Source organism: Netta rufina, assembly GCF_964035555.1.
Source record: "Netta rufina genome assembly, chromosome: 18".
In the NCBI taxonomy this organism is placed as follows: domain Eukaryota; kingdom Metazoa; phylum Chordata; class Aves; order Anseriformes; family Anatidae; genus Netta; species Netta rufina.
This window is the reverse complement of record NC_140142.1, coordinates 11,256,082-11,278,589: the sequence shown is the minus strand read 5'-3', so window position 1 is coordinate 11,278,589 and position 22,508 is coordinate 11,256,082. Positions and strand designations below refer to the sequence as shown.

Below are 22,508 nucleotides of genomic sequence, written 5' to 3'. Positions count from 1 at the left end.
ACAGCCTGATCCCAACCCTGTTGGACCCAAGAAATGACCATTCCCCACTATTGCATCTTTGAGCTCTACTCCAATTGGTTAGCCTCAGAGAGACACCCCGACACCTGGGCGAGGAAGCACTGGATCTGGGACAAAGGCCCCCCAGAGGGTTTTAATATAAACATTTGCCAACACAAAGCACAAGAACAGGGGAATACCAAGAGGGGAAATACCCATGTGTGTCTGCTGCCTGCTGGAAAAGGGAGACCGTTCCCTGGCACTCACAGCTCTCCCAGTGGCACTGAGCTCTCCTCCCTCCCGGCTGCACCCAGCTGCTCGGCAGGGCTGGGCTCTGCTGGCCTGGGGCTCTGGGACCCTTGTGCATGGGGCTCCAGTGACGCATCCTCGGTGTCCTCATGGGGACATGCCAGAGACACCTCTTCAGCATCGTCATAGCACATGTGTACCAGAAAAGGGGACAAGGTGTCTCCCTCAGCTCCAGGGTCCCCAGCACTTCTCTGGGAGTGCAGGCTTCCCCCTGTAAGCATCAAGGCAGGCTGTTGTGGTTTGGCCTGTGGGGTGCTCCTCAGGGCTGTACAACACCCTCCCCCTCCTCACCAGCCCTGAGACATTCAGCACATCCTCCAGCCCCCCAAAATAGCTCAGGACAGGTTTTCCATGTCGGGAGATCAGGCTCTCAATACAGCACAGACCCATCTGGCCCTGGGGTTGGCACCTAGGAAGTGGCAGTGCTGCATTGCCCTCTCACCTGTGGCTGCATCCTTGGGCCCATCTCTTTCCTCTGGTGTCCTGGACACTTCCCAGTCCCTCTGCCTAGGGACAGAATCCTCACCAGGGTCAGAAACCTCCCCTGCATCGTCGTAGCCATCTGCTGAGTCACCTCCAGGCAGGGCAGGGACATCTGAAAGGAGAGGGAAGGTGGTGGAGTGAGAAGAGATATTCTACAGAGCAGAGGATGGAAGGGTGTGTGGGGACACAGGGCTGACATGCTGCTGGTGTCAGGGCCAAAGCAAAGCCCTTGTCCTTCCAGCTCTGATGGTGGCACTCAGTGGCACTGTAGTCTGTCTGTCTGAAGGGAGGAGAGATGGAGCCCTTCCTCTCCGTCCCCTTCCGATCCCTGCGGCTGGCCCCAGACCATCCTCCTCCTCTCTGTGCCTGGGGTAGGGCTACAGTTGGGTCAGGGACCCCTCTGAAAAGGAACCTGCAGAGAGCTGCAGTGGGTGCTGTGGGATGAGCCCTGCTGCCCTGACTGGTAGTCAGCACTGCTGGGGATGGGCACCCACAGAGCTGGGACAGAGTGGGGAGGAGACCACCCCTGCTACCCTGGGATGAGCCCATCTCATAGGGGCTCCCAGAGCTGCCCTGGGACAGCCACTTCACTCAGCTTTTGGCTGTTCCCAGGGTGCAGGGCCAGGCAGAGAGGGGCTGTCCCCTCTGGGATGGGCAGAGCTGGTGGGGAGGAAGCTCCTCTGTGGGGGCCAACACCTGGATGCTCTCCCACAGAGCCCATGGCCCAAGCAGTTCAGAGACCATAGGCAGGAGCTGCAGGGCACAACCCTGGTCTGGGGCAGGGAGAAAGTGCTCCTCCAGGGACATACACCCACCTGAGAGACTGAACCTTGCCTGCTTCTCCCACGCCAGGCTGTAAGCAATCTCCTCGTACACGGCCTCAGGGAAGGGCTCCCCAGCTCTCCCGGAGCCTGGGAACAGAGGCAGGGCTGGTCTGGGCATGGGCAGAGAGGGACAGGACCCCACTGGGCTCCCCCAGCCCCATTCCCTGGCCCATCACAGGGCTGTCCCCACAGCACAGCCCCACTGTGTTGTGTTGGCACTGCAGCCACATCCCCAGGGAAGGCAGCATCCCAATGGGATGGTCTGGGGCAGAGTCAGCCTTGCACCATCCCTTTGGAGACAGCCCTTGTGCCCCTTTGGTCCCCAAGTCACGTCTCAGTGCAGACCCTGCACCAATTCCCACATTTCTCCTCCCCATGGAGCTGCTCCATCTCTGCCCCACACATCAATAGCACAGCCCACGCCCTGCTGGGGGGTGGCTGTCACTATGGTGACGGACTCCGCTGCCCCATGCTCCTCCTGCCAGTGCTGCCCAGAGCACTGCCAGCAGTGCATCCTCCCCTTCTCACCCAGCCCAGCTCTCACATTTCTCTCCTCACCCCAGAACTGATGCCCCAGGGTCTGGGCTCTCTCCACCCCTTGATGTTGGTGCCCCATGGTCTGTCAGTCAGTGGGGCAGCACATGGGGCAGGAGGCAGCACACAGCTCTGTTTCTGTGCTCCAGAACACCAACACCCCCAGCACCCCCAGCCCTGCCAGGAGGCATCTCCCCCCAGGACCACTGGGGAAGGACCCACCTCTGCGCCGAGCCCTGGCGCTTCGCACCTGCCCAGCCAGGAGGGCCAGGAGCAGGCAGAGGAGGGCCCCCAGGATGATGCAGATGACGACAGGCACCGAGAGTCTCTCACTGCTGGTGGTCGGACGGCTCCGTGGGGGATCTGCATGGGCAGGAACATGGCAGGGGCAGCATCAGACAAGGGAGAGGCTGGGGGCAAGACATGCCACTCCTGACCACACAAGGCAGCAGGGGGTGGGGGGCACAGGGCTGGGTAATGGGGTAGCTCCCACCCTGCTCCCACCCCAACTCCCCCTATCACAGACTTCTGCCAGCTCCCTCAATTTCACAGCCCAGCAAGGAGCCCCTTTCCCTGGCTGTGGGTCACAGCTTGTCCATGGACAGACCCAGCCCCAGGGGAAGGACAGCTTACCTGCTTGTGGGGGGAGTATTGCTGTCCTGGGTGCAGCTGCAGGGGAGCAGAAGGAGAGCTGGGCTGAGAGGCTGGGGCTGTGGCACCAGGCAGCCTCCCTGGCAGATGGCCCCAGCATGTGCCACCTGAATTGTCCCTCCTGTGGGGCTGGGCAGGGTGGCAGGGACAGGGCCCAGCACCACTGCTCTGGGCTGCTCACAGGACAGTGCAGGCAGCCCAGGGGATGTGCTGGCACATCCAGCCCCACTGAGGCTGCTCCCCACCCAACACCAGCCTCCCACTCTGCAGGAACCTCCTTGACTGTGAAAACTCTGGGGCTGTGCAAGTATCCAGCAGGGCAGACACCCAAGCCAGCTCCTTGCCAAGCCCCCAGCCATGTCTCCCAGCCCCACTGCTCACCTGAGCAATGCACAGCCGCATCTGCCTTATGCTGGCAGGCACCGCTGTCCCCTGGCTGGGCCCAGCAGTCCTGCAGAGACAGCTCCGTCCCCCTGCACTCCATCAGCCACATGGGGCCCGTCCCCTCTCCAGCAGCAGCCTGGCCCAGGGCATAGACTGCGGGGCCACAGCTCAGCTGCCTGCACGCCACCTCGGCGTCCCGCATGTCCCAGGCATTGTCACACAGCGTCCCCCAGGTGCCGCGGTGCCAGATCTCCACTCTGCCCGAGCAGCCGTCCTTGCCTCCCACAGCGCGGATCTTCTCCCTGTCTGGGGAGGCAGCGATGTCCCATGGCACCGGGACAGCTGGGACAGCCCTGCCAGGTAAGGGGGGCACGTGCAGGGGCAGCTCCCTACCTGTGCAGCTGGTGGAGTTGGGGCATGCAGCCACCTGCGGCCTTTCTGTCCATGTCCCAAAGGAAAGAGAAGTTGAGCTGAAAAGGGCTGCTCTAGGGGTTGTGAAGAAGACAGCAGGGCTGACCTCTGCTTGCATGTCCCCATGCTGACTGGGTAAGAGCAGGAGCAGGCTCCTGTTCATTCAGGGGACATGCATGGCACTGTGGCGGGGACCTGAATGTGCATTCCCACAGGGTCCCTCATTCACAGAGCAGCAGTCCCCTGTCCATGGAGGGGAAAATCCTGACCCTGCCCAGCATGGTCTCCTCTGAGACCTCTCCTGGAAAAGCGTATGCCTCTCCAGCGCAGATAGCAGCCCGTCTGTTCACTCCTACTGGAATGCATGGGTGGCTCTGAGAGCTGAAGTCACCTTTGTGCCACCAGCAGCAATAGGGTCTAATGCAGGAAGTCAAAGCCCCTCTGGGTTCCTTCTCTGCATTTCACCATACCCAGTGGGGAACAGGACCTGGTGCCTTGATGGCTCAGTTTTACCTTTGCAGGTGATGTGGGTCTCTTCTCGGAGGTCAGTACACGACTGTGGATGCCAGGGAGCAGAGGGACACTGCCAGAAGGAGCTGTTGCTCTTCCCACACTCCACGTGATCCAACCACGCGATGCCAGACAGCTTGGCATAATTAGAACGTGTTTCCAGTTCCCCTTCCTTCCCGCAGCCCAGCTCCTTGCACACCAGTGACACCGTCTCGGTGGTCATGGAGTTGGAGCAAATGCTGCCCCACGTCCCGTTGTAGAAAATCTGCAGGCGCCCGGAGCAGCCGTCGCTGTTCTCCAGCCTCAGGGCCATGAACTCTGGAAGGAGGAAAGGCCCCAGGGACATCCTTAGATGTTAGTCACAGATGGCCTTGGCCCTACCTGGCTCTACCCTCGCCCCAGCCTCACTGGCCCCAACGCTCAGCTCCACTCCCAGCACAGACCTGAACAGATGACTCCCGCGTCCTCCTTGTGCCTACAGTCCTGCTGCCCCCAGGCCTTGGCAGGGCAGTCCCAGAGAGCAGCTTCGGCCCCGGAGCAGTTGACGCCATCCAGCCAGATCTGCCCGGAGCCCTCCCCAAACCGAGCAGAGCCGGCTGCCTCCAGGGCCCCTCCGCAGCCCAGCTGGTGGCAAACGACGGCGGCGTCGGCCAGGTCCCAGGCGTCGTCGCAGACGGTGCCCCAGCGCCCCTGGTAGTAGATCTCCACTCTCCCGGCACAGCGCCCGGCCCCGTCCACCAGCCGCACCTGCCGGCTCCCTGCAGCGGCGAGAACCCTGGCCGTCAGGGGCTGGCTGCCTTCCCAGCCCCACACCTGGGGGACGTGCAGCACCACTCACCCTGGCACACGACCCCCACGTCCTCCATGATCCCTGCTGCCGGTGTGCTCTGAGGCAGGGAGGTGTTGCAGAGGCTCAGGTCAGCCTCGTGCCCTGCACACCGCACCCCACGCAGCCCCACGGGGCCCAGCCCTCGCTCGGCCCTCACGGGGGTGTAGGCTGCCTCTGCCTCTCCGCACTGCAGCTGCCGGCACACCACGCTGGCCTCCTGCATGTCCCACTGCTCATCCAGGACTCTGCCCCACGTCCCGTGCTGGAAGACCTCCACGCGCCCATCGCACCGGCTCCCTCCGCCCACCAACCGTACGGACACTTGGCGAGCCGGGCCTGGTGAGAGGAGAAATTCAGCCAGGCACTGCCGTGGGGTGCAAAGCTGTGGGTGGCCGTGTCACACACCAGGGGCAAATGGACTTTGCAGCACTGCCCAGCACTCACCTGAGCAAATGACAGCAGCAGCGTTCTCCTGGGAGCACGGCGAGGCCCCCAGGGCAGTCACCGGGCACTGCCCCAGGTGGGCTTCAGTCCCGTCACAGTGGAACGAGTCTCTCCAGACGGGGCCGGTTCCTCTCCCAAAATGCCCTCCTCCAGGAATGGACTCAGCAAAGCCACAGCCGAGGTGCCGACAGAGAACGTGGGCGTCCGAGAGGTCCCAGCGGGAGGCACACAGGGTCCCCCAGCTCCCCAGCACCTCCACCTCCACCCTGCCCTCACACGCTGTGCTGCCATTCACCAGCCTGAATCCTGTGTACTCAAGGACAAAGGAGGGTGAGAGAGGCCACATTTGTGCTCTTGGTCCCACAGGAGCTGCAGGAGAGGCCAAAGGGACAGCGTGCCTGTCTCCTGCAGCACTCTAATTTTGGGGATGCAGACCACCACCTCACCCCACCTGTCTCCCAGCCAGCACAGCCCAGTGCCCACCCTGCTCTCCTTCCCCCACCACAACCCCAGTGGCCATCATTCCACCCCAAGTCCTTACGTGTGCAGGTGACATGAGTGCCATTGCTGTGGGTGCAGGCCTTGTCCTTGGGGGCCCCCCAGGGGCAGAAGAGGATGGTGGATTCATTCCCCACACACTGCAGCTCTCTGTCCCAGACAGGACCGGCCCCTTCTCCCACGTGAGCTGCCCCATGGACAGACAGGGCTGTGCCACACTGCAGCTCCCTGCACACCACCTCGGCAGCTTTGGCACCAAAGTGGGAGTGACAGACAGCTTTCCACTGGTCCCTGTCGTAGACCTCCACACTTCCTGAGCAGGGGCTGTCCCCTCCGACCAGCCGCACAAATCCTGGAGCAACCAAGGAGACCTGTGAGTTCCCAGAGCCCTCTGGCACTTCTGTGCCCACCTCCCACCTCATCCCTGAGGTGGCCACATGCAGAGCCCCAGAGCCAGCCCAGCAGCTCTCCATGGGTGCTGATGGCAGAAAGAGGTCAGGGCCCCACTGCAGCTCCTCATAAACCACCCCAGCCCCCAAGGGTGCCCTCTCTCCCAGCCCCCAGCCACAGGCACCACTCAGAAAAACTGCTGCTCCCCAGAGTTCCTGGGCTGCCCAGCCCCAGACCCAGCACTACAGCACCGGCCGCACGTGGGCCCAGGGAAATGGGCCCAGGCACTGGGGGCTATTGCAGCTGGCTCTGCCCCACCCGGCTCAGACCAGGCTGAGGAACCCTTGGAGCTGCCAGAAAAGCCCCCTGTTCCCAGGGGTGCTGGGGCTCTTGGGGAGCTGCTCTTAGATGGGGCACATCTGGGGAGCAGGTAAAGGGGGGTCTTCAGGCAGGGACAAAGTGTGGTGCTGGGCATGCTCGACCCCAGCCACCAGCCACACATGGAGCAAAAGAGCAGGCAGAGAGCAGCCCTGGGTTGACACGAGCTCCTGGTGTGAGGGCAGGTAGAGGGGAGAGCCAGGAGGTGCTGGCACAGCCCCTGGGGCACAGAGCAGGCAGGAGAGGCTGGGCAGCGGGTCAGCATTGCCTGGGGGGGCTGTGTCCCTGGGTTCTGTCTCTCATTAGATGTCCCTGGCTCAGGAACAAGGTGCTGCTTGCCATCCTGCTCCTCTCTGCAAGCCCAGTGCTCCTGCCCTCTGAGCAGCCCCTCTGCTTTGGCTGACATTCTCTTGTCTGCTGGGGGTACAACCCCAAAATCCTGGGCCATTGCACACCCTTCCCTGAGGCTGCTGGTGGCTGGGGGAGCTGCTCTAGATTCCCCTGGCATAGGGACCAGCCTGCCAGACAGGGCCTGGGCAAATGGGAGGAGAAAGATGGGAACCAGCCAGCACAATGGGGAAGGGTGAGGGCTTTCCTCTCCTAGCACGAGCCACCTCCCCAGGCTTGGCTGCTCCAGCTTCAGGGCCAGGCTGGGTGTGCCCCCAGGGACAAGGGCCACCAGCAGCAACAGACCCAGCTCAGAGTGCAACTTGACACACACAGCCATGTTCTAGTGTCCACTTGTTGCTTCCTGAGGTCACAGCCAGGTCCTTTAAAAAAGTCCTGGACCCAGAGGAAGGGAACAAGTTCAGTCCTTACCTGAACATGTCACTCCAGCGTCCTCACTGTGATAGCAGCCTGTTTGACCCCATCCCCTGTGGGTGCAGTCAGACAGGGCAGACTCAGTGCCATTACATTCAACTTCATCCATCCAAATGGAACCAGATCCTTGCCCAAAGTGCGCTTTCTTAAGAGATTTGAGAGCAATCCCACAGCCCAGCTGCCTACAAACCACTGCAGCATCCGTCATGTCCCAGCGGTCATCGCAAACGGTCCCCCACTGGCCCTGATGTTTCACCTCCACTCTTCCAGCACAGCGCTTACCGCCATCCACCAGCCTCACGTCCACAGCCCCTTCAAACACCAGCACAGGAAGGGTCAGGAGAGCTTTGAGCCCCACAATGTGGGTCTGCGAGTGCCCACTGCGCACACAGAGTCACAGGCCCCAGGGTGGGAGCCCTGTCCCCACAGACTGTCACCGGGGTGTTTCAGGGGGTCATTCTTCTGGCCATGGGCTGCACTGGTCTGGGGGTGCCCAACTCCAGCCCTCCTGGGCCATTTGCTGCCCCACAGCCCTCATAACCCCCTCTTCCCACCCCAGTGGCCCCCTGCCCATGCCCATGCCCACCTACACACCACCCCCAGTCCTGCACAGGGTTCCCACTCCTCCCCTGACCAGCACCCTCTCCAAAGCCCTGTGACTCTAGCCCCATATTCTTCCTGTCCATCACCTGCCCTAGGCGCCTCTTGAATGCACCAAAACCCCAGGAGCTGATGGCAGCCTGGCCGTTGACTGCTGCTGGTGGACATGGGTGGCTCTGAGAGCTGAAGTCACCTTTGTGCCACCAGCAGCAACAGGGTCTAATGCAGGAAGTCAAAGCCCCTCTGGGTTCCTTCTCTGCATTTCACCATACCCAGTGGGGAACAGGACCTGGTGCCTTGGTGGCTCAGATTTACCATTGCAGGTGATGTGGGTCTCTTCTCGGAGGTCAGTACACGACTGTGGATGCCAGGGAGCTGAGGGACACTGCCAGAAGGAGCTGTTGCTCTTCCCACACTCCACACGATCCAGCCACGCGATGCCAGACAGCTTGTCATAATTAGAACGTGTTTCCAGTTCCCCTTCCTTCCCGCAGCCCAGCTCCTTGCACACCAGTGACACCGTCTCGGTGGTCATGGAGTTGGAGCAAATGCTGCCCCACGTCCCGTTGTAGAAAATCTGCAGGCGCCCGGAGCAGCCGTCGCTGTTCTCCAGCCTCAGGGCCATGAACTCTGGAAGGAGGAAAGGCCGCAGGGACGTCCTTGGATGTCAGCCACAGATGGCCTTGGCCCTAACTGGCTCTGCCCTTACCGCAGCCTCACTGGCCCCAGCTCCCAGAAACACACTCCCAGCACAGACCTGAGCAGATGACTCCCGCGTCCTCCTTGTGCCTACAGTCCTGCTGCCCCCAGGCCTTGGCAGGGCAGTCCCAGAGAGCAGCTTCGGCCCCGGAGCAGTTGACGCCATCCAGCCAGATCTGCCCGGAGCCCTCCCCAAACCGAGCAGAGCCGGCTGCCTCCAGGGCCCCTCCGCAGCCCAGCTGGTGGCAAACGACGGCGGCGTCGGCCAGGTCCCAGGCGTCGTCGCAGACGGTGCCCCAGCGCCCCTGGTAGTAGATCTCCACTCTCCCGGCACAGCGCCCGGCCCCGTCCGCCAGCCGCACCTGCCGGCTCCCTGCAGCGGCGAGAACCCTGGCCGTCAGGGGCTGGCTGCCTTCCCAGCCCCACACCTGGGGGACGTGCAGCACCACTCACCCTGGCACACGACCCCCACGTCCTCCATGATCCCTGCTGCCGGTGTGCTCTGAGGCAGGGAGGTGTTGCAGAGGCTCAGGTCAGCCTCGTGCCCTGCACACCGCACCCCACGCAGCCCCACGGGGCCCAGCCCTCGCTCGGCCCTCACGGGGGTGTAGGCTGCCTCTGCCTCTCCGCACTGCAGCTGCCGGCACACCACGCTGGCCTCCTGCATGTCCCACTGCTCATCCAGGACTCTGCCCCACGTCCCGTGCTGGAAGACCTCCACGCGCCCATCGCACCGGCTCCCTCCGCCCACCAACCGTACGGACACTTGGCGAGCCGGGCCTGGTGAGAGGAGAAATTCAGCCAGGCACTGCCGTGGGGTGCAAAGCTGTGGGTGGCCGTGTCACACACCAGGGGCAAATGGACTTTGCAGCACTGCCCAGCACTCACCTGAGCAAATGACAGCAGCAGCGTTCTCCTGGGAGCACGGCGAGGCCCCCAGGGCAGTCACCGGGCACTGCCCCAGGTGGGCTTCAGTCCCGTCACAGTGGAACGAGTCTCTCCAGACGGGGCCGGTTCCTCTCCCAAAATGCCCTCCTCCAGGAATGGACTCAGCAAAGCCACAGCCGAGGTGCCGACAGAGAACGTGGGCGTCCGAGAGGTCCCAGCGGGAGGCACACAGGGTCCCCCAGCTCCCCAGCACCTCCACCTCCACCCTGCCCTCACACGCTGTGCTGCCATTCACCAGCCTGAATCCTGTGTACTCAAGGACAAAGGAGGGTGAGAGAGGCCACATTTGTGCTCTTGGTCCCACAGGAGCTGCAGGAGAGGCCAAAGGGACAGCGTGCCTGTCTCCTGCAGCACTCTAATTTTGGGGATGCAGACCACCACCTCACCCCACCTGTCTCCCAGCCAGCACAGCCCAGTGCCCACCCTGCTCTCCTTCCCCCACCACAACCCCAGTGGCCATCATTCCACCCCAAGTCCTTACGTGTGCAGGTGACATGAGTGCCATTGCTGTGGGTGCAGGCCTTGTCCTTGGGGGCCCCCCAGGGGCAGAAGAGGATGGTGGATTCATTCCCCACACACTGCAGCTCTCTGTCCCAGACAGGACCGGCCCCTTCTCCCACGTGAGCTGCCCCATGGACAGACAGGGCTGTGCCACACTGCAGCTCCCTGCACACCACCTCGGCAGCTTTGGCACCAAAGTGGGAGTGACAGACAGCTTTCCACTGGTCCCTGTCGTAGACCTCCACACTTCCTGAGCAGGGGCTGTCCCCTCCGACCAGCCGCACAAATCCTGGAGCAACCAAGGAGACCTGTGAGTTCCCAGAGCCCTCTGGCACTTCTGTGCCCACCTCCCACCTCATCCCTGAGGTGGCCACATGCAGAGCCCCAGAGCCAGCCCAGCAGCTCTCCATGGGTGCTGATGGCAGAAAGAGGTCAGGGCCCCACTGCAGCTCCTCATAAACCACCCCAGCCCCCAAGGGTGCCCTCTCTCCCAGCCCCCAGCCACAGGCACCACTCAGAAAAACTGCTGCTCCCCAGAGTTCCTGGGCTGCCCAGCCCCAGACCCAGCACTACAGCACCGGCCGCACGTGGGCCCAGGGAAATGGGCCCAGGCACTGGGGGCTATTGCAGCTGGCTCTGCCCCACCCGGCTCAGACCAGGCTGAGGAACCCTTGGAGCTGCCAGAAAAGCCCCCTGTTCCCAGGGGTGCTGGGGCTCTTGGGGAGCTGCTCTTAGATGGGGCACATCTGGGGAGCAGGTAAAGGGGGGTCTTCAGGCAGGGACAAAGTGTGGTGCTGGGCATGCTCGACCCCAGCCACCAGCCACACATGGAGCAAAAGAGCAGGCAGAGAGCAGCCCTGGGTTGACACGAGCTCCTGGTGTGAGGGCAGGTAGAGGGGAGAGCCAGGAGGTGCTGGCACAGCCCCTGGGGCACAGAGCAGGCAGGAGAGGCTGGGCAGCGGGTCAGCATTGCCTGGGGGGGCTGTGTCCCTGGGTTCTGTCTCTCATTAGATGTCCCTGGCTCAGGAACAAGGTGCTGCTTGCCATCCTGCTCCTCTCTGCAAGCCCAGTGCTCCTGCCCTCTGAGCAGCCCCTCTGCTTTGGCTGACATTCTCTTGTCTGCTGGGGGTACAACCCCAAAATCCTGGGCCATTGCACACCCTTCCCTGAGGCTGCTGGTGGCTGGGGGAGCTGCTCTAGATTCCCCTGGCATAGGGACCAGCCTGCCAGACAGGGCCTGGGCAAATGGGAGGAGAAAGATGGGAACCAGCCAGCACAATGGGGAAGGGTGAGGGCTTTCCTCTCCTAGCACGAGCCACCTCCCCAGGCTTGGCTGCTCCAGCTTCAGGGCCAGGCTGGGTGTGCCCCCAGGGACAAGGGCCACCAGCAGCAACAGACCCAGCTCAGAGTGCAACTTGACACACACAGCCATGTTCTAGTGTCCACTTGTTGCTTCCTGAGGTCACAGCCAGGTCCTTTAAAAAAGTCCTGGACCCAGAGGAAGGGAACAAGTTCAGTCCTTACCTGAACATGTCACTCCAGCATCCCGCCTGTGACCGCAGTAAGGTAACTTCCGTTTAAAAGTCTTGCAGTTAGATAGGGCAGACTCCATGCCTTTACACCCAATAGTATCCACCCAAATCAAACCAGATCCTTTCCCAAAGTATTCTTTCTGGTGGGCTTCGAGAGCAATCCCACAGCCCAGCTGCCTACAAACCACTGCAGCATCGGACATGTCCCAGGAGGCACCACACACAGTCATCCACTGTCCTCGGCGTTTCACCTCCACTCTCCCAGAACAGCGCTTGCCACCATCTGACAGCCTCACCTCTTCAGCCCCTTCAAACACCAACATGGGAAGGATCAGGAGAGCTTTGAGCCCCACAATGTGGGTCTGCAAGTGCCCACTGCGCACACAGACTCAAAGGCCCCAGGGTGGAAGCCCTATCCCCATAGGCTGCCCCTTGGTCAGTTGGGACCCAGTCCCTCTCCTCCCCATGGGCTATGCTGGGATGAGGGTACCACGCTCCAGCCCTCCTGGGATATTTGCTGTCCTACAGCCCTCAGCACCTCCTCCCACCCTAGTGGCTCCCTCTCCCTGCTAATGACCACCCCCACACAACCCCCAGCCCTGCAGAGGGCTGCCTCTCCTCCACAGCCCAGTGTCCCTCAAATATCCCCCTGCCCTTGAGCATCTTCCATTGCCCATTGTCTGCCACAGGCACCTCCCAAACCCACCGTCAAACACAGGACCTCCTGTGTGCCTACAGAGCACAGAGTTGTTCACAAGGATATCAACAGTCCACATCCCTTCCCCGTCCCTGCTGTCAGACCTGTGCCTCTCCCACAAAGATAGACACAGGTTAAATCATTGGGCTGGGAGATTGAGAACATTGTCCCTCTCATTTCAGTGGTGCCTGGAAAACAACCTCAATCCCAGAGGGATCCCGATGACCCCACTGCTGCCCACTGGCCCAAAGCTGTGAAACAGACAAGCTGGCACTTACCTCTGCATGGCTTAACCAAGAGGAGCAGACACAGAACCCAAGGGGACAGGAGTCCCTCTGTCCCCATCCTGAGGCTCCTGTCCTGACAGCACGACCCTGCTGCTGGAGCTCCTGGGGACCCACAGTGCAATGGCAATGATGGGAGGGCAATATATCTGAGCAGATGCTGTCCCAGCTGCAGGAGGAGCCAATCGAAGCAGCAGGCACCTTTTTAGACGTTATCGGCACTTATCTCCCCTCCGACGCAGCCCAGCTCTCCAATGAACTTCTCCAGCGCTCTTCATGACCATATATGAGGGACGGCTCCGCTGCGGCTCTCACGTCACTGCGGTGGGAGATCATCGTGGGGTAGGGCTGGGTGTGGGGGCAGCTGGCTCTGACACCCCTTGCAGCCTGCTGTGGGAGCACGGAGCATCTCCTAAGCTGTAGCATCCAAGAGCCCAAGGTGCGATTGTCCAGCCGTCCCTGCGCCATGGGATCCAGGGGACTGGTCCTGCAGCAGGGCTGTGTCAGGCTGTGAAGGGACCAGCCTCTGCCCCTGCTACAGCCCCCACTGTGCTGGCAGCAGCAGCTGGGAAAGGCCCTTGGGCAGGGCCAGAGCCCCATTATGGGGGTGCTGGCTGTCCCGTCCCTCCCCAGGGAGCCTCGTGTGGGGTCCCGGCAGCAGCCAGAGCTGGTCCAGGGCCTGCCCTGGCAGCAGAGCTGCAGCCCAGAGCCTCAGGCGTCTCCCTGGCTCTCAGCGTGTCACCCAGGGGCCGTTATTCCCCGCGGCGGGTCAGGAGCTGGAGCCTGCCTGCCACTGCAGGTGCACAAACCGCAGCCCACGTGACATGGCGCCCGGGCAGGAAGACGGTGGTTTCCTCCTGGCCCCGTGCCCAGGCATGGCCCTGCAGTGCCTCCCAGCTTCCTCACAGCTCCAAGCCTGGCAGGGTTCAGGAAGTGTTGGGACAATGCTCTCAGACACGTAGTTTAATATATATATATAAATTATTTTTAATAAAATATATATTTTTATAAATGTATACAACATATATATTTTAGATACACATATTAATTATCATATATTAGATTATATATTATATATGTATTATTATGTATTACGTATTATATAGCATATTATGTATATTAAATATATATTATAGATTATATAATTTTATATGATATATATTTATATTACATACTGTATAATGTTATATTATACAGTATCATATTATACAGTATTATATTATACAGTATATTTTATTATATTAATTATAACGTATTACATTATATTACATATTTTATTTTATTTTATTACATTTTATTACATTTTATTACATTTTATTATTTTTATACATACAATATATAAAATGTTCATTTTTTACAAGTTTATATTATATTTTTAATATTTTTAATATATATTTATAGGTTTCATAGATTTTTTTTAATTTTTTTGTCTGGTTGCTGGAGTTGGACTCACTGATCTTCAGTTCTTTCCAATGGGGGATATTTCATTATTCTGTCCAACCCAGCTCCAGGTGATGCCATAGCATCCTCACCTGCCATGGGCCTGCTCCTGGCCTGTAGTCAGGCAGCAATGACCTCACAAACACCTACACAAGTTCTTGGCCTGTTTCAGCCCTGCCAGTTCCTCAGGCACCAGTGACCTCACAGCTACCTGTACAATCCGTGGACCTTGCCCTGACCTATCAGCTAATTGATCACCAGTGACCTCCCCACAGACCCACAAAAGCCACGTGCTTATTCCTGGCCTCCTGGCTTCTCAGGCACCAGGGTCCTCCCAGCATCTAGCACAGGCCATGTTTGCTCTCAGCCAGTTAGTTACACAGGCACCACTGGCATCCAAATGACATCCACAGGCCAGGGGTCTGCTCTTGGCCTGTAAGCTGATCCCAAAACAGAGACCTCATAAGAACCTACACAATCCATGGCCATTCTGGTATGAGTGACCTGATAATCACAGACACACAGCTGAGGCCTGCTCCTGGCCTATCAACTCCTCAGCTGACCATGACCTCATAGGCACATGTTGCCTAATGGAAGGTGTCCCTGCCTGCAGCAGGGGGTGTGGACTAGATGGTCACTAGGGTTCTTACAACCCAAACCATTCTATGATTCTGTGATTCTCTGATATCCGTGCAGCTGATTCATACTCGCCATGGAAGTAGTCAGGCTCCAGTGACCTCCCAAGAACTTATCTGGCCATGCACCTGCTCCTGGCCTATTGGCTACTCAGCCAAGAGTGGCATCAAAAGTCCATTCCCCAGGCATGGGTCTCCTTCCTGCCTGTCATCTTCTCAGGCTCCGGTGACCTCACAAGCTCTTACGAGAGCTGTGGGCCTGCTGCTGGTCTGTCAGCTCCACAGGCACCACTGACCTGAGCACCACATAGACACCTGTTTGGTTTCCGTTCCCAATGAAGTAGTGTGATGCACCAGTAGACAGGTGCCTGGGGTTTCTGTTGGATTTCAGGAGAAATCAAGCATGGGGTGCCATATCTGACATGACATCATAAGCTCCCAAAGACCCACACGAGCCATGTGCTTATTCCTGGCCCGCAAGCTTCTCAGGCACAAGGGTCCTCACAGTATCTAGCACAGGCCATCCTTGCTCTCAGCCTGTCAGCTACTCAGGCACCACTGTTATCACAGGAATATTCACCTGCCATGGGCGTGCTCGTGGCCTATCAGATCTTCAGCTGACAGTGACCTCGTAAGCACATATGAGCTATTGGAACATGTCCTTGCCTATGATGGGGTTGTGTGTGGGGCTGTGGTGGAACTACATGATCGTTAAGGTCCCTTCCAACACAAAACATTCTATAATTCTGTGCCATGTACAAAGGGAACAGCCACTTCCCTGGTCCTGGCCACTCTGGTTCTGATGCAGGCCAGGATGCCATTGGCCTTCCTGGCCACGTAGTTACACCACTGGCTCACATTCAGCTGGCTGTAAACGAGCACTCCCAGGTGCTTTTCTGCTGGACAGCTTTCCAGTCGTTCTTCCCCAACCCTATGCTGCTGCATGGGGTTGTTATGACTCAAGGGCAGGACCCAACACTAACCATTGTTGAATGTCATGTGATTGGACTCAGTCCATCAATCTAGCCTTTCCAGATCCCTCTGCAAAGCTTTCCTATTCTCCAGAAGATCAACTGTCCCAGCTAACTTGTTATCATCTGCAAATGTACTGAGGGTACACTTGTTCTTCTCATTCAGATCATCCATCAAAATAGTAAACAAACTGGATCCAGTACAGAGGCCTGGGGAATGCCACTGATACTATCCACCAACTGGATTGATCTCTCTTCACGCAGACTCTGTGAGCATGGCCTTGAGACAGTTCTTCAAGCAGCAAACTGTACACTTGTCCAAGCCATGAGAGGCCAGGTGGGTTGTCATTCTGCAGGATTGCTGCTGCTGAGTCCACACTGCGAAGATGTAACTCCTTCTGTTATGTTTTGTTTGTTTGTTTGTTTGTTTGTTTGTTTTGTTTTGTTTTCTAATGCCCTGTGCTCAGTCCTTTCAAACCAACTAAGCATGAATCTGGGGCTTGTGATGAGCTGGTACTCATCTCGTGTTCCATATACTTGCTAGCATGTGTCATTGTTCTTGAGTTTGCACAACAGTGGCATTCTTGCACTCCCTTTTATCTCTGTGTGCTTGAGTCTTCAGCACCAATGGTAGTTCAGGAAGACTGGGAGGAGTGGCTGCAGGGAAAGCATGAGGTTGGATCTGTCATGGTGGGACCTAGGTCAGCATTCAGAGGGCAGTGATTCAAGCTGTGACACAGCCAGGAGTTCCACACTTTGAGGAAATCCCAAAGGTAGCTCCTTCCTGAAGGGCTATGCCATCCTGAATCCTGTTCTTGCAAGTGCAGCATCTGTCAGAGTTGACATAAGTTCGTCTTCAGAAGAAAGGCCCCATCCCCAGAGGCTGCCTAGAGCTCTCCACAGTTCTGATGTAGAGTCTTCTCCCGAGGGGCCTCTCCAAGGGCTGCAGCTTCTTCAGGCCACATCCACCTGCTCCAACACGGGGTCTTCCATCAGCTGCAGCTTGGAGATCTGCTCCAACATGGTACACTACAGGGGAACTTCTTCTCTAGCACCTGGAGCACCACCTCACCCTCTTTCTTTACTGACCTTGGTGTCTGCGGGGTTGTTTCTCTCACATTTTCTCACTCTTCTCTCCCAGCTATTCCTTCATGTCATTTTTTCCCCTTCCTTGAAAATGCTCTCACAGAAGTGCAACCAGCATCACTCATGGCTGAGCATTGGCCAGCAGCATGTCTATATTGGAGCCAGCTGGAACTGGCACTTCCCTAACAAGGGGCAACTTATGGACGCCTTACAGAGACCACCCTTGCAGCCCCCCCACTACAAAACCCTTTCCATGTAAGCCCAGTACAACTTCCAACCTGCAAAGTAAAAACAGAGCCCAGACAAGCACCAGCAGACCCATGAGCTGGCAATGGCAAGGCACTGCTGCTGCTTTGGGGCTGCTAGCAGATGAAAACCCTGGCAGAACTGCTCAGAGATTTTTTATTATTATTTTTTTTGTCTCTGTCTTCCATGGATGAGATAAAACAAGGAGGATGTTGGCAGGGGATGAGCTATTCCACACTTGTGCTTAGGTGGGAGATTAGAAACCAGCCCAGGTGTTTTCACCAAACCAAACACACACATATACATCCCAGAGCAACAGGGACCACACTATCATGGCGCAGCTCTGCACACCCATGCATTTCCCTACAGGACACACTGGGTGACACACACACTGGTGATTCCAGGACCAAGGGGACTCCTCACAGATATTCCAGCTTGGCTCAGGGCATGTGCTTACCCTACTCTGAGCTGGAAAGCTCCCCAAAGTGTTCAGTGCAGTATTTCCAGCCTGTGGAATTCAAGTAATAGTCATACAAGCTTTGAGAATGTGTCCCGACACACACCTGTACAGTCATGGGCTTCCTGCTGCCTCCTGAGAGCCTGAGGCACAGCTGACCTCATCAGAGCATCCCCACCCATCTCCTCCTTGAGTACTGTGACCTGACCACATCCATGTCACCTCACCTGCCTCCTCCAAGACTAAGAGATTGCTGTAGGATCTCTCAAGCCCTGCCCAGCCTCATGAGGTCAAACAGCTTCAGTTAAGTGTCTAGACTACAGGAATGCAGGATCTGGGGATTAGGTGTTCAGGTTAGGCTTTAGGGATTAGATCTTGCCTTCCAGGGTTAGTGTTTGGGCAGAATATTAGAGGGAGGCCTCTGCTTTCTGCTTTGGGTTCTAGTCTGTGTCTAGTTGTCCTGGTTTCAGTTAGAACAGAATTAATTTTCTTCCTAGTAACTGGTAGAATGCTATGTTTTGGCTTAGGATGAGAAGAGTGCTGATAACACCTCGATGTTTTAATTGCTGCAGAGCAGTGCTTATACTAAGCCAAGGACACCTCAGCTTCTTACTCACTCCTGTCAATGAGCAGGCTGGGGGTGCAGTAAGAGCTGGGAGGGGACAGACCCAGGACAGGTGACCCAAACTAGCCAAAGGGGTATTCCATACCATCTGACGTCATGATAAATAATATATAGGGGTGGCTAGCCGGGGGAGGGGCGCCAGACTGCTCGGGGTTAGGCTGGGCATCGGTCAGCAGGTGATGAGCAATTTCATTGTGCATCACTTGTTTGTACACATTATTATTAGTAGTACTATTATCATAATTGTATTATTATTATTATTATTATTATTATTATTATTATTATTATTATTATTATTATTATTATTATTATTATTATTATTATTATTATTTTATTGTCTTATTAAACTGTCTTTATCTCAACTCAAGGGCTTCACTTTCCATTTCTCTCCCCCGTCCCAGAGAGGGAGGGGGGAGGGTGAGCGAACGGCTGCGTGGTGTTTAGCTGCTGACAGGGTTAAACCACAACACTAGTGTAGAGACTATGTTATCTGTTGGGATTTTCATCAGAGCTCTGTTGAGGAAGTTAAGGCTGGAATGTTAAGGCTGGAATTCAATGATAGGGTCAAAAGGCTGAGGAATAGGGTGAGAATTGAGCTGAGTGTATGGTAAGGCCTTATGGATTTAGGATTTGCTAACCCATGACAGGTGAGGTTTGGGGTTAGGAGTAAGAGTAGTGGATTCCTTATAGAGAGAGGGATAACATTTAGATGTAGGGGTAGGGCTTACGGTTACTGCTTCAAAATATTGCCAGGGCTTGACATGGATGTTTTCCTAGTAAGTATTGCAGCAACACAGCCTTGCCTGATCCCCTCTCACCTCTTCCAGATCTTTCCTTTCTGTTAGCCTAGTCCCTCTTATCTCCCCCAGATTTCCTACCTTTATTCACCCAGCTTTCCCTTGGCCTCCCCAAATGTGTCACCCTGTCGGGGGCAGCTTTCTGAAGGCCTTTATGACCTCAAAGGCTCTGCCTCCCTGCTGTTGGCCAGACAGGGGATGGGACAGAAGTGACCTCACAGCCAGGATCCACAGGGTCACAAGGAGCTGTTGTGCTCAGGAGGCCTCTTTCCAGCCCACCCAGGAGCACCAGGTGCATGCCCTTCACAGTCCCTTGGGTACTCTGCCTGCCAACCAGCTCATGCTTCAGAAGGTCTTCTACATGTCCAGACTCACATTTCCTCATTCAGTCTTTAGCAACTCCATTGCATCCTAAAGGAAATGCCCACCCATGTGTGGAAAAGTGATTCAAGAACTGAATATATACTTTAGGAAAACATATATTTTAGGCAAACTCTGCAGAGAAAGAGCTGGTGTGACAGTTAACGATGACTAGGATTGCTTTATTCAGATGGTATTCTAGGGGACCGTACCGCCAATGGGAAGTGAACTTTAGACTCTCTCTGTCCCACTGGAATTTATGGCACCCTTAGGGAACAGCTTATGGCACTTGGGCTCATTCAGGTTCATCTCACCACACCCACACCGGATGCAGTCTCATATGGACAAGGGAAATATGGACTCCTGATGTAGTCATTTAGTGTCCATATCCAAAGGAAGAAACCATCTGTGTGAGCTGGGGCGAGAGCCCAGTGCTGGGAATGGTGGTTGCAAGGGGCTGCTCTTGGACCATTGGCCTGAGGCAGCATCTGCCAGGGTGTCCAGAGAACAAGGTCCAAGCCCAGCCCCTGCTCTGCTGGTCCTCCCTGACTCTCCCAGGAAGACAGCCTTTCATGCTGTGGATACAGGCCGGTGAAGTCAAAATCTCATGGGTGCTGGGCACGAACAGGCAGGAATGGAATCATCTCTCCCTGCCTAAAATATGGTCCTGGGACTCCTATCTTATCTGCCTGAGCCCACAGAGAAACAAGCAAAGCCAGAAGCCTCTTTCAAGTCTATTCCTTTGAAATATCCATGAGAGCATCTTTGGCAGAGAAGCTGAGCTTTCAGGCACTGCCCTGAGCAGATCCCCTTTTATACTGGAGATGCTGGTACAGAGCCAGCTGTGTTACAGAAGTGCCCCTGGCCTGTCCCTGCCTGTGGATACAGGACTGCCCCACAACAGCACAGTGAGCAAGCGACAAGAGCAATCAGTCCTCGCAGCAACACAGGAGCTCCGTAGGAGAGTGTGGGAGGTGAAATGGAGAGCTGATTTGGACAGACCAAGCCTTGGGGCTCCCTGGCAGTGCTGCTCTGCCAGGACTCTTTTCCCCTCAACCTCTGCACACAGCCAAGTGTCAGCACCTTTCTCTGAGGAAGCATCTCAGGCAAGCAAGTCACTGCAGGAACCATCTTTTTATTTAAATACACGTTCAATATTTAATTGCCCATTAAATGCACCTCTTTTATACCAAGTCTCAGAGTCACGTGAGACATTACATAGTGAACTGGATGGGGAAGAAAAAGGATTTTTTTTTTAATTTTTTAAAATATATCACTACATAAGTAAATCAAAAAGAAAAAGAAAGAAAATAAAAGAAAAAACACATAAGATATGTCCTGGCCTTCAATGAGTTACATTATAAGTGATATGCAATGGGCATGCAGTTATTTGCTTCTCAGAAACCTCCAGTCACCACTTTCCACACTGCATCCTTAAGCTCCTGCTTCCTCATGCTGTAGATGAGGGGGCTCACTGCTGGAGGCACCACCGAATAAAGGAATGCCAACAAAAGGTTGAGGGAGGAGGAGAACATGGAGGGGGGCTTCAGGTAGGTAAATGTGCCACTGCTGATGAACAGTGAGACCATGGCCAGGTGAGGGAGTGTACTGGGTCTGGCTGGAATGTTAACTTTCCCGGCAGCAGCCCATACAGTGCCGTACTCTGTACTTGTAGCTGGAACAGCAGTGTTATCACACCAGTGTTGTGTCTACTGCTGAGCAGCAGTGGGCCTTTCTCTAACCCTCCTAGGGGGTGGGCAAAAAGTGAGGAGAGAAACATCACTAGGGCAGCTGACCTAAACCAATCAAAGGGATATTCCATACCATGTGATGTCACACTCAGCAATAAAAGGTGGAAACAGGAAGAAGAGGGGAGGGGTGGGCTCTCGTTGGGAAAACGTTGGTCCTCCTCTCGAACACCGGCTGCGTGCGTTGAGGCCTTGCTTCAAGGACGTGGTCAACCATCGCTCATTTGTGGGAAGTAGAGAGTAATTTCTTTCCTCTGCACTTCCATATAGCCTTCATTTATTTTGTTTGTTTGTTTTCCTCCCTTCTTTTTATTTTTCCCTTTTCCCCTTTCCCCTTTTATTTCCCCTTAGTTAAATTGTTTAGTTCATGGTAGTCTTTATTTAATTATTATAATTATTTCCCTTTAATTAAATTATCCTTATCTCAACCCGTGAGTTGTTCTTTGCTTTACTTCTCCCCCTCCTCATCTAAAGGAGGGGGAGTGAGAGAGCGGTTGTGGGGTTTAGCTGCCCAGCACGGTAAAACCACCACAGGGAGGCATGTGGAAAAGGCTTTCTGCCGTCCTTGATGGGAGGGGATCTTCAGCACAGCCCTGAATACCTGCTCATAGGACACCACAAGGAAAACAAAACACCCAGATAATAAACAGACACTAACCACAATAAGTCCAACTTCTCTGAGGTAGGCATCTGAGCAGGAGAGCTTGAGGATCTGGGGTATTTCACAGATAAGTCCCTGGGCCTCCAGGGGAATCAACTTTGAAACAGACTGAAGTAATCACTGATGTTCCCTCCCACTACTTCAGAAGGAAATTTTTCCAGCACTGTTATTCCTCATACAGAAAAACTATGAGGTCCAAGAATCACTTTTCCATGTCCTGGTTTTAGGCAGAACACCCAGGCAAGGACAGGGAGGGACCTGCCTTCCCCCTGCTGAGAGAAGTGTTTCAGCTGAATAAAACAAGGCATCTACTTCTTTATTTGCTGTCCAGAGGCTACAAGGGGACTCAGCTTCCTCTCCCGTGCCTCAAACAACCCACACGAGTTGGGATTCCTCTTGACCTGGTTCAGGTGGGCACAAACCAGGCAGCTGCATGTCAGCTGCCCGTCTCAGCTCCCAGCATATTGAATAGAGACAGAGAGCAGAAGGGAGCTGTTCAGATGCAGACACTGGGTGACATTGGAGGTGCCAGGGTGACATTTGAGTGAAGTGCCAAATTCCTCTGGGCCATAAGCAGAGATTTTATTGATGCATGTCCATTATAATATAGCTCTAGCCATTGTTCAATAGCAAAGAAATGAAAGGCAAGCTATGACTTGGTTGCCATCACTGAAAGGTGGTTGGACCACTCCCATGACTAGAGTACTGCAATGTCTGGCTATAAGCTCTTCAGAAGGGACAGGCAGCACAGAAGGAG

General features: G+C 56.0%; 2 protein-coding genes across 2 annotated transcripts; both read right to left on the bottom strand.

Moving 5' to 3' along the window:
* Nucleotides 1–84: 84 nt before the first annotated feature.
* LOC311216477 (antigen WC1.1-like) lies at nt 85–8,689 on the bottom strand (the record flags this gene model as incomplete). Its single annotated transcript, XM_084298010.1, has 12 exons — nt 85–104; nt 749–901; nt 1,605–1,700; nt 2,370–2,510; nt 3,180–3,535; nt 4,064–4,421; nt 4,547–4,861; nt 4,942–5,268; nt 5,377–5,682; nt 5,918–6,226; nt 7,747–7,844; nt 8,337–8,689. 12 exons carry the CDS (start codon nt 8,687–8,689, stop codon nt 85–87), a joined length of 2,832 nt encoding a protein of 943 aa, XP_084154136.1.
* Nucleotides 8,690–8,780: 91 nt separating this feature from the next.
* LOC311216476 (scavenger receptor cysteine-rich type 1 protein M130-like) lies at nt 8,781–12,727 on the bottom strand (the record flags this gene model as incomplete). The annotated part of the gene is made up of 6 exons (XM_084298009.1): nt 8,781–9,136; nt 9,217–9,543; nt 9,652–9,957; nt 10,193–10,501; nt 11,737–12,119; nt 12,720–12,727. The coding sequence occupies 6 exons, from the start codon at nt 12,725–12,727 to the stop codon at nt 8,781–8,783; spliced, it is 1,689 nt and encodes a 562-aa protein (XP_084154135.1).
* Between the last annotated feature and the right edge of the window lie 9,781 nt (nt 12,728–22,508).